Source organism: Lethenteron reissneri, unplaced genomic scaffold (genome assembly GCF_015708825.2).
Source record: "Lethenteron reissneri isolate LAM-NWPU_2019-01 unplaced genomic scaffold, ASM1570882v1 scaffold_436, whole genome shotgun sequence".
NCBI lineage: Eukaryota > Metazoa > Chordata > Hyperoartia > Petromyzontiformes > Petromyzontidae > Lethenteron > Lethenteron reissneri.
The window spans coordinates 5,751-17,095 of record NW_026891958.1 but is presented as its reverse complement, the minus strand read 5'-3'; the positions used below and the strand labels follow the sequence as shown (position 1 = coordinate 17,095).

The following is an 11,345-nucleotide window of genomic DNA, read 5'->3' as shown; positions in this document are numbered from 1 at the left end:
GCCGCTCCACCCTCGTCCCTGTAGGCAGACTCATCCCCCCCAGAGATGAGCCCCACAACTGTGGTGTCATCAGCAAACTTCACAATGGTGTTGCTATGGTGAACGGCGGCACAGTCATGTGTGTAGAGGGAGTAGAGCAGTAGAGCAATCGATAGGATGGATAAAGAAATGCATCCATCCTTTGAAAGAAAACTCGCATCCTACTCACAAACAGCGAAAAGGTTTGTTGTCGACTGCATGCGTTTATGATGTAGAGAATAGCTTGTAAGGAGAAACGAGCTACGGATGGCTGAACGGGCGACCGTAATCGCTGTGACTTGTCAGCGTTGACGGTGGTGAGCGTGCGCTGTCGCGACATCGTCACCCGGCCGCTGCGATAGCGGTGAGCGCGCGCCGTCGTGACGCCATGTTACCGCAGCGCGGTGGAGAACTTCACTGTTGTGCCTCCCGTTTTTGTCACGGCAGAAGCGGGACGCGGGCTCTGCTCACGTTGCCCCAGAGACCGCGTGTGCGCCCGCGAAGCAGCCTAAGCAGGAGGCGCGGAGCGAGGGACGCCAGAGAAAACACGCGCCGGACAAACAGGTGCGTGCGTGCGTGCCATTTGGCGTCCGCCGCGACGGAGCGGCAGCCGGAGGTGCTGTTCGAGATTGGAAGTGCGCGGGCCTTCTAGCCCCGGCCGGTTTAGCTCAAGCGACACGCGCTTGCTCGCTTGTGTCCGTCAGCGAAAGAAGCGGGGACGCGTCCGACGGCGATGACGGCGCCGGCGGTGGTGTCGGCGGCGGCGAAGAAGGAGGTGGAGCCGGTGGCCCCGGCGGGGCTGCGGCGGCTGCGGGAGCGCTGGGGGAACGCGCGCTTCGCCGTGACGCCGCTGGTGGGCCACAGCGACCTCGTCACCGCCGTCGCCTTCCACGGATCGTACATCGTCTCCGGCAGGCAAGGACACGCGAGCTCTCGCGAGAGAGAGAAAGAGGGGGGGGGGGGGGGGTGGGGGTACTCCTCTCCCTCGTGCGGAGAGAGACGGACAACATTTTTATTTTAATAGGAGCCCAGTTTTATTTATTTACCGAATGCTTTTACACAGAGTACCAGATACACAAGGGAATACATTCATAACTTCATCAATTAAATGCATATGTATGTCAATGTTACGTGAGTGGATGTCAACCCACGTCCACTCACATAACACCGACATACATATATATCATACATATATGTATGTCGAAGTTATGTATTTTACAGAGTACAAAGCATGAGGCAGGCAGGGCAGTTACAGAAACTCCGCGGACCTCAGTCCCGAACTTTGTGCTCCTGAGTTTAACGACGGGGAGGTGGGGGGGGGAAGAGTGGGCTCGCCATTCCACCGATCGGGGACCACGAGTGGGCTGTGTGTATTTTAATATGAGGAGGGGACGGTGAGGGGAAACAGAACTTTAAAAAGAAAGTGTAGGGAGCAGGGGGAAGGAGGGGTGCCGGGAGGAGTGGGGAAGGGGCGGGGGAATGGTCAAAGGAGAGGGAGGAGCACTTAGGCAGGAATAAATTACACACGCACATTGCTGAACTTATCAACTTATCATTGTCCCTAAGAGCGGTGATGGACTCAAGCCCATCCCCGGAGGAAGGAACTAAAACTAAACTATTTGAAACCAAACTATTTTTTCAATTTTATCAGGTAAGGCCCCACTGAGCGACGTAGCTCTTCTTCAGAAGTGACCTGGCCACAAATGATAGCTCAACGAAGTGTGCTCATCATCATCTAGAAAGTTATTGCAGCCAAATCCTCTAAATGTACGTTTCTAAATGTGGAGGGAAAAGCTGGAGTACTCAGAAAAATCCATGCAACCACGGAGAGAGAGACACGCAAACTCCATATATACAGGCGCATACCAGGCGAGGGAGTTAACATCTAGCCACCGCGATACTGGGCCGGCACAGCTCAGTAATTTGGGGGTAATTTTTCGATTGGACCGTGATGCCTAGCACACAATGGGCTGCTTGTTTGAAATAACGCCACAGGATCTTCAACGAACCACTGTGAAGCAGACGGTGCGTAGTATTTTACGCTTAATCCACCAGCAGTAATAACCAGGGCAGCCACTGCAATCGTACCGCGAACCTCTGAAAATAGAGGTACCTCTGGGCCCTGTCACTTCCCTGTGCATATTTCACGATGGCATTTTTGTATTGTACGAGCATTTGTTCGTGTGCTCTGTGCCGTGTTGTTGCGACGTCGCCTGCAGCCGCGATACGACGGTGAAGCTGTGGCACGCCGCGACGGGCACGGAGGAAGCCAACCTCGGCGGGCACACAGGCAGCGTCACCTGCGTGGCCATCGCCCCAGCCGCCACCGCCACCGCCATCGGTAAAAATTTACCTTCGCTGAACTACGGCCTTTGCTAAACTGGGGTCGTTACTGAACCAGAGCAATCGCTAAATCGGAGTGTGTGTCATTGCCGTGTGTTCAGGGAAGGCTCTTGATTGCGCGGACGATGAGGATTTCTTGGCGAGTGGATCCAGTGACTGCACAGTGAAGATCTGGTCTCTGCGCACAGGTAAAGAGAGCGATCGCTGGGTGCCGAGTCACCCTGTGCCGCACAGGGACAGCTGCCGCTGGAGGGTGCCCTTTGAGACGTTAGAAATATAGATGCAATGTGTGTCGATCGTCGCATGCGAAGCGCTTTGAGACACAGGGTGCTCTATAAAAACAAGCGATCGTTGTCGTCGTGGGTGACGCGGCCGCAAAACGGTCGCTCCTTCGCTGCGCCCGTTGTAGAGGTTCGCGGTTGAGACCCAGCGGTCGTCCTGGTTAACGCCGCGGGTGCATTCGCCGTAAACACCACACGCCGTTTGCTTCATGGCGGACGTTAGAGATCTCATGATGTCTTTCGCAAGGGTAGGCCACTGTGTCGCCGGCGTCACGGTCCAAATTTGACAAAATTTGAAATAGTAATAATAAATAATCATAAAAATTACACAACTGAGATTACACACAGCAATCGTGGCCCCCTACTGGCAGACCTCGGAGCTTGGACAATCGTTGGCACCGGTTTCTGGCCACCTTGCAGCCTGTCTCTGTTTCCTGCCATAATCAGCTAGATGCACCCAAATGGCCCCCTCTCTTTAGTAACCGACGTTCTGATTATGATTATTATTCTTGTTACATCTGTGTGTGAGGAGCGGTTGTGTAGCGGTTGGTGTGCGCTGCGGTATGAACCCGGCGACCCGAATTTTGATTCCCGCTCGTGGTCAACACTCGTGACGATTATCTGAAACGGTTCTGGGCCTCCCCAAGGTGCGGTGTAGTAAACATCGCCACTGGGGAGACAAAGGGCGGTGGTGCTGACCACCTACCCCCTCGTGCGCCGTGCCGGCCTTCATAAGTGCTACTCGCTAACAGCACTTGCCCCAACAGTCTGTTAAAGGCTATACGGGGATCTTTGTTGTGTGTGTGTGATGTTTTCGCTAACAGCCCTTGCCCCAGCAGTCTGTTAAAGGCTATACGCGGGATCTTTGTTGTGTGTGTGTGAGATTCTCGCTAACAGCCATTGCCCCAGCAGTCTGTTAAAGGCTATATGGGGGATCTTTGTTGTGTGTGTGTGAGTTATTGCTAACAGCCCTTGCCCCAGCAGTCTGTTAAAGGCTATACGGGGGATCTTTGTGTGTGTGTGTGAGCGAGATTCTCGCTAACAGCCCTTGCCCCAGCAGTCTGTTAAAGGCTATACGGGGGATCTTTGTTGTGTGTGTGTGTGAGGTTCTGGCTAACAGCCCTTGCCCCAGCAGTCTGTTAAAGGCTATATGGGGGATCTTTGTTGTGTGTGTGTGTGTGTGAGGTTCTGACTAACAGCCCTTGCCCCAGCAGTCTGTTAAAGGCTATACGGGGGATCTTTGTGTGTGTGTGTGTGTGAGGTTCTGGCTAACAGCCCTTGCCCCAGCAGTCTGTTAAAGGCTATACGGGGGATCTTTGTTGCGTGTGTGTGAGGTTCTGGCTAACAGTCCTTGCCCCAGCAGTCTGTTAAAGGCTATACGGGGGATCTTTGTTGTGTGTGTGTGTGAGGTTCTGGCTAACAGCCCTTGCCCCAGCAGTCTGTTAAAGGCTATACGGGGGATCTTTGTTGTGTGTGTGTGAGGTTCTCGCTAACAGCCCTTGCCCCAGCAGTCTGTTAAAGGCTATGCGGGGGATCTTTGTTGTGTGTGTGTGAGATTCTCGCCAACAGCCCTTGCCCCAGCAGTCTGTTAAAGGCTATACGGGGGATTTTTGTTGTGTGTGTGTGAGGTTCTGGCTAACAGCCTTTGCCCCAGCAGTCTGTTAAAGGCTATACGTGGGGGACTCTGTCTGTGTGTGCTCAGGGCAGGAGGTGCGGAGCGTCTACACCTACAGCCCCGTTTCGGCGATCGCGTTCCTCCCCGAGCCGGGACTCCTCCTCTCCGCGTCCGGTGATTCGCGGGAGCACCATCACACACACGCACGCACGCACACGCGTACGTACACACACGCATACACACGGATTATTTTTTCCCCCTCCAAATTGGAGTCCGGTACAGAGTACAAAACCGCGACGCAGAAAGGGGGGTACAGAAACTCCGCGGAGCTTAGTCCCACCGCGCACACCGACGTTCAAGATCCCGTGACGTCACTCAAAAAGAGTAGGCCGTCCGTCGTGTGCCCCGCGACACGCTTTAAATTCTCTAAATGTTGAAAAATGACTCAATGCCAAGTCGCTCGGTGGGTATCACGCACAGCAGCAGCAGCAGCAGCAACATCATCGCCCCCCCCCCCGCTCCTCCACTGTGAATCTACCGCAGAATGTGTCTGTGAAATATAGCTGCGCCTCTGTGATAGCCTTGTCCTATGAGAATGGTACGGAAATAAATGTTGTAGTAAATTATGATTAACTGTTAATGTAGCCCTCTCGTGGCTATCAGACCTCGACATTGGCATTTATGCTGCTGAGCGTATTGTCTGTGTGTGTGCGTTTCTGTGTGTGTGTCTGTGTTTGGGGAGCGGTAGTGGAGCGTTTAGCGCGACGCGCTACGGCGACCCGAGTTCAATTCCCGCTCACGGCCAACAACAACGACGATTTTCAGAAACGGTCCTGGGCCGACCCTAGGTTGACTCAGCCTCAAATGAGTACCTACTGTGGTGTGCAAACATCGCCACTCGGGCGTGGTGCTGGCCACCCACCCCCCCCCCATGTGCTGTGCTGGCCTTCATCAGTGCTCACTAACAGCATTTGTCCCAAAAGTCTGTTAAGGCAATATGGGGGATCTTTGTCTGTGTGTGTGTGTGCCGGGGATGGGGAGACGGAGGGAAGCTGGACATGTGGGACCTCACGACGGGCGCCAGCGTGCAGTCGTTTCGTGCTCATGAAGACGCCATCACCTGCCTGCAGGTGAGAGCACACCTGTGCTCGTGTCTGTGTGTGTGTGCCCATGCGAATGTGTGCCTGCCTGTGTATGTATGTACGTTGAACTTCTTTTGCACCGTGCGTAGCCAACCATGCTAATTGGAGGTACGGGGAAGGACAACAAACTTAACACAAAAAGCAGTTCTAAAGAAATTAGTTTTGAAAGTGCACTAGCTTATATACCCGGCGTTGCCCGGGCCAAAAAATATATCAAAACTACTCTTAAAAATCTAACAGCAGTGCGTACTGACTGTGGTGGTACCTGCTATGATTACAGCAGTGAATGCTGACTCTAGCAGTATTTATCGACTCTATAGCACAAAGTACTCACCTGACAGAGTGGCGTTGTGAGGCCTAGTCCCGTGCAGAGCCTCCGGCCTCGCCTAGATTGTCCAGCCGGCCGAGGTGGCACCTTGGCAGGCTGGGCTGCTATCCGTGACCCCCCCCTCCCAGCCACGATCTCCCCGGCCGCTCTGCAGTAATATCTACGCCTATAGTGGTAGCATCTAGCGACTGTATAATTAGTAACTGCACGCATCGGGGGGTGGGGGGGGACATCACACTGAAGATTTAAGCTCAGTGTTTAGTGTATTTTTAAAGCATTTTTTACGCGAAAGAAAATGTCCCCCTCACTCCCACGGAAGGCGTGCGACTTGGCATGGGCCATCCCCCCCACCAAAGGCGCGTGAGTTGGTATGGTCGTGCACCCGTCATGAACAAATAAATTAAGAAATAGCGCAAAAAAATCGCACTAAATCGCTAAATAAACTAATTTCAAGTTGACGGATGTGAAAAAGGAATAGCGCTTGCTCACGGCTGGGCTTACGGCGTGGTACCCGGCTACTTTTATTTATTCAACGTAAACCCCACCGTTGGAGAGCCAAATCCTTCGCAATCGCGCGAACACACACAAAGCCACAAACCGACAAGCAGACGATGTTTTACTTATATATAGAAAGATAGCTCCATTGGCTTCCTAATATGAGAAGGAAGAGCAGTCCAGACGGCCGCAGAAGCGCATCTGAAAGCGCGCGATGTATTTGTTAGATGCCAAGCCAAAAGCGGCTGCGAGGATGACCGCCGTTTGCATGGTGATTTATGCAAGGCGTTGTGGTTTATTTGTGGCAAGCACTTTGTGTGTGATGAGTGTGACCGTGTAATGTATTCATTCAGCAAGGGGAAGCCAATGCAGCTTGGCCAGGACCTGTCACGTGTGTGTCCACATGTGTCTTTGTGTCTGACGCAAGAGGGAAGTGTTAACACGGCCGTTATCTCTCCCCGTCTCTCTCCCACGCTCTCTCCCCGCGTCTGTCTCTCCTCTTCCTCTCTCCCCCAAATTCTCCTCCTACTCTTTCTTTCTCTATTTTTGTAATCTCTCTTCCTCACTTTCTCCTCCGCTTTCCCCCAACCTGCTCCTCTCTTTCCCCTCTCTCCTCTTCTTCACTCCTCCCACTTCACGTTTGCTCTCTCTCTATCCGCTACCCCTATATCTCCCCGTATACCTATCTCTGCATCTCCCCATCTTCCTGTCACCCTGGCTCTCTCCCCATCTATCTCTCTCTCTACACATCTCCCCGGCTCCCTGTCTCTGTCCACGCTTGTTGCCTTCCATGCCTCTTTCTCTCTCTCCATCTTCCCATCTTTCTCCTCCCATCTCCCTGTCTCCCTGCCTATCTCCATGTTTCTCTCCTTCCCTGCCACTTTCTCGCTCTCCCCATCTCCTCTCCCCGTCTCCTCATCCCTCTCCATGCATTTCTTCTTCCCTGCCTATTTCTCTCCATCCCCATCTCCCCATTTCTCTCTGTCTCTCTCCCCATCTCTACCTTCCGATCTCTTCCTCCACCTCGGGCTCTCCCTCTGTCTCTCTATCTCTCTCTCGTCTCTCGCTTGCTCCTCCCCTTCCGCCCTCGGCGCAAGCTGCACGGCTCGCTGGCGTGCACGGGTGGCCGGGATGGCCAGGTGCGCGTGTGGGAGCTGCGCCCGGGCCCCCGCCTGCACCTGCTCTTCTGCACGGAGGGCGAGGAGTGGAGCGCCGACGGGCGCCGCCGTGGCGCGTCCCCCCTGCGCTGCCTCCTGGCGGGGCCGCGACCCCACGGCCGCCTCCTCTACTCCGCCGACGAAGGCGCCAGCATCCGGGTCCTCGACTGGCGGACGGGTGAGGGTCGCGGCAGGGGTCGGGGTCGCGGTCAGTGTCACGAGGTCGCGGTGAGGGTCGCGATCGGGGTCACGGTCAAGGTCGGAGTCTTGGTGAGGGTCGGGGCACGGTCAGTGTCCCAGTCGGGGTCATGGACGGGGTCAGGGTCCCGCTCGGGCAGGACTGTGGCTCGGTAAGTCACATCTAACGGCGTTAGTCGCCCATCCCCTTGTACATAAGAGATGCTCTCCGTGGTGTGTGTGTGTACGTATGTAGAACTTCTTCCGCACCGTAAGTAGCCAACCGTGTTAATCGGAGGTGCGGTACATTTGTTGATCCAGGTCTCTCTTGCAAATGAGACTCATCCTGGTCCCTTGAGTTCTTAACCTTGTTACGCAAAATCAACTTGAAACCCTCCCTTATCGCCCTTCCCCTCCACCCCCCTCCCTATCAGGCTCCATATTGCGGAAGCTGCCCAACCACAACAGCGACTGCGGCTTCACCGACTGCCTGTCCATGGCAAGCGATGGCGGCGATGGCGGCACTCGCCTGATGCTGTCCGCGGGCTACGACATTGACCGAGGTCACGGCTACATCAACGGTGAGCGGTGGGGCAGAGGTCGCAAACGGGTTTTGATTCCTTACCCCACCCGTTTCCCGGCCGCACCAGGGTCGCAAACGGGTACCCATACCCGGCCGTACCCGTACCCGGCCGGGCACGGGTATGGTACGGGTATCGGGTACCTGATTGCGACCTCTGGGATGAAGCCATGTTGCAGGCGCGGGTGGGTTGATTCTAGGAACTTGAATTGTGAGAAGAGACAAGACGTTGGGAAATGAGTGACAAACAGTTACTCACCAGTGACTCACGGCCTACCCGTACCCGGCCGCACCAGGGTCGCAAACGGGTACCCGTACCCGTACCCAGCCGGGTACGGGTAGCCGGGTATCGGGTAGGGTACGGGTATCGGGTACCCGGTTGCGACCTCTGCACCTGAGCAGCCACTGCTCCCGCCACCGTGGCGCCTGGTGTGCAGGAAGTCGTTGGTTCGATCCCGACCCTAATGCCTGCGGTATGTTTGGAGTTTACGTGTCTCTCTCTCTCTCCTTCGTAGTCGAGTCGATTTTTCTCCGGGTCCTCCGGTTTTTCCCTCATTTCGAATTAACCGCACGCGTTTGCAGTATTTGGCTGCTGTAGATGTCCACGCGATAAGCCACTTAGTTGAGCTATCATTTGTGATGGCCAGGTCGCTTCTAAAAACAAGCGATATAGCTCAGTGGCCCTTACCTGATAAAATAAAAAAAAGTTCTAGTTTCTATTTAAAGCTTTCGTGACTGCAGGGATTCATCTTCTTGGTTCTTTCGGTTGTGGCCGAAACGTCGTGAGAATTATTTTATTATGTTTTATTTTTATTTTTATTATTTCAATTCTACGTGACTTTACCGAAAGATCCAAGAAGATGAGTTTTAGTTTCGTGTCTCCGTCCTCTCGCCCGTTGCCCCTCCCCTGCCCCCCCCCCCCCCCCGTGCATTCAGTGCGGCTGCTCGCGGAGGGCGGGGAGCCGTACGTAGCGACGCTGGGGGGTGAGGCGACCCCCCGCCTGCTCTGCGTCGCCACCACCTGCACCCCCAGCGGCCTGCAGCGCTGGGGCACGGGGGGGCGGAGCCTCCTCCTGTGGGAGGAGCTCCCGCACGGGGGCGGAGCCAACAGCCACCACCGCGAAAACGGGTACGCGGGCAGACGTCACTGGCACACGTGAGGTTACTCGTCACTCACGCACGGGTACGTGTCACTCATCTCTCAAGGCCACCACCTGTGACGATTATCTGAACCGGTCCTGGGCCTCCCCTAAGTCGACTCGGCCTCAAATGAGTATCCGGTGCGGTGTGTAAACATCGCCACTGGTGCCGCCCACCCACTCTCTCGTGTGCCGTGCTGGCCTGCATAGGTGCTCGCCACAGCACTTACCCCGACAGTCTGTTGAGGCTATGAGGGGGAGCCTTGTCTTTGTCTGTGTTTGGGGAGCGGTAGTGCAGTGGTTAGCACGCCGCGCTACAAACCCGGCCACCCGAGTTCGATTCCCGCTCACGGTCATGAACGCCAGTGACGATTATCGTGCTAATCGCACGTCCGATTAGCACGGTTGGCTATGTACCGTTCAAAAGAAGTTTAACATGTATATACATCTTAACCGGTCCTGGGCCTCCACTAGGTCGACTCAGCCTCAGTCTATTAAGGCTACACGGGGGAGCCTATATCTTTGTCCGTGCATGCGTGCAGACATGTTGTGGCCTCGAGCTTCCGGCGCGAGTTTGAGCGAGACGAAGAAGTCTGGAGCGACGACGAGAGCTCGGCCTCCGACAGCTCGCTCGGTGAGTGCAGCGGAGAAACACAATCTTTATTTATGCTGGAGGAGGAATCCGATGAGCCTGTGAAGCTCTTTTCCACAGATGTCCAGAAGGGGCGCGAGGTAAGAACGTTACGACGCCAAACAATACAAAAACACGATAGGAGTACAAGAAAGAGCGAACAGGTCACCTAAACACATCCAAATTAAACGAAGCCATCCCCATCCTACCAGGCAAAGCCCACCGATGCATTCACTTATTTTTCAGAAGCGACCTGGCCACAAATGATCGTTCAGCAAAGTGGCTTATCACGTGGAAATCTATAGCAACCAAATATCACTCGCACCACCCAGAGCCGCACCACCCAGAGTCGCACCACCCAGAGCCGCACCACCCAGTGCCGCACCACCCAGAGCCGCACCACCCAGAGCCACACCACCCAGAGCCGCACCACCCAGAGCCGCACCACCCAGAGCCCCACCAGCCAGAGCCGCACCACCCAGAGCCACACCACCCAGAGCCGCACCACCCAGAGCCGCACCACCCAGAGCCGCACCACCCAGAGCCACACCACCCAGAGCCCCACCACCCAGAGCCACACCACCCAGAGCCACACCACCCAGAGCCACATGACCCAGAGCCGCACCACCAGAGTCTCACCACCCAGAGCCGCACCACCCAGAGCCACACCACCCAGAGCCGCACCACCCAGAGCCACACCACCCAGAGCCCCACCACCCAGAGCCCCACCACCCAGAGCCACACCACCCAGAGCCACATGACCCAGAGCCGCACCACCCAGAGTCTCACCACCCAGAGCCGCACCACCCAGAGCCACACGACCCAGAGCCGCACCACCCAGAGCCACACCCACCCAGAGCCGCACCACCCGACCATGACCCAGAGCCGCACCACCCAGAGCCGCACCACCCAGAGCCACATGACCCAGAGCCGCATGACCCAGAGCCGCACCACCCAGAGCCACACCACCCAGAGCCACACCACCCAGAGCCACATCACCCAGAGCCCCACCACCCAGAGCCACACCACCCAGAGCCACATCACCCAGAGCCACACCACCCAGAGCCGCACCACCCAGAGCCACACCACCCAGAGCCGCACCACCCAGAGCCACACCACCCAGAGTCACATGACCCAGAGCCACACCACCCAGAGTCTCACCACCCAGAGCCGCACCACCCAGAGCCACATGACCCAGAGCCACATGACCCAGAGCCACACCACCCAGAGCCACACCACCCAGAGCCGCACCACCCAGAGCCACACCACCCAGAGCCGCACCACCCAGAGCCGCACCACCCAGAGCCACATGACCCAGAGCCGCACCACCCAGAGCCGCACCACCCAGAGCCACACCACCCAGAGCCGCACTACCCAGAGCCGCACCACCCAGAGCCGCACCACCCAGAGCCGCACCACCCAGAGCCACACCACCCAGA

At 56.1% G+C, this 11,345-nt stretch overlaps 1 protein-coding gene across 1 annotated transcript; it reads left to right on the top strand.

The window, feature by feature from the left end:
* Positions 1-553: 553 nt before the first annotated feature.
* Positions 554-9,598, top strand: LOC133339846 (uncharacterized WD repeat-containing protein alr2800-like). Its single transcript, XM_061547979.1, has 9 exons — positions 554-582; positions 723-933; positions 2,238-2,359; positions 2,463-2,549; positions 4,345-4,431; positions 5,299-5,387; positions 7,320-7,557; positions 7,991-8,137; positions 9,073-9,598. Exons 2-9 carry the CDS (start codon positions 752-754, stop codon positions 9,294-9,296), a joined length of 1,176 nt encoding a protein of 391 aa, XP_061403963.1. The 5' UTR covers positions 554-582; positions 723-751; the 3' UTR covers positions 9,297-9,598.
* The last annotated feature ends 1,747 nt before the right edge of the window (positions 9,599-11,345 follow it).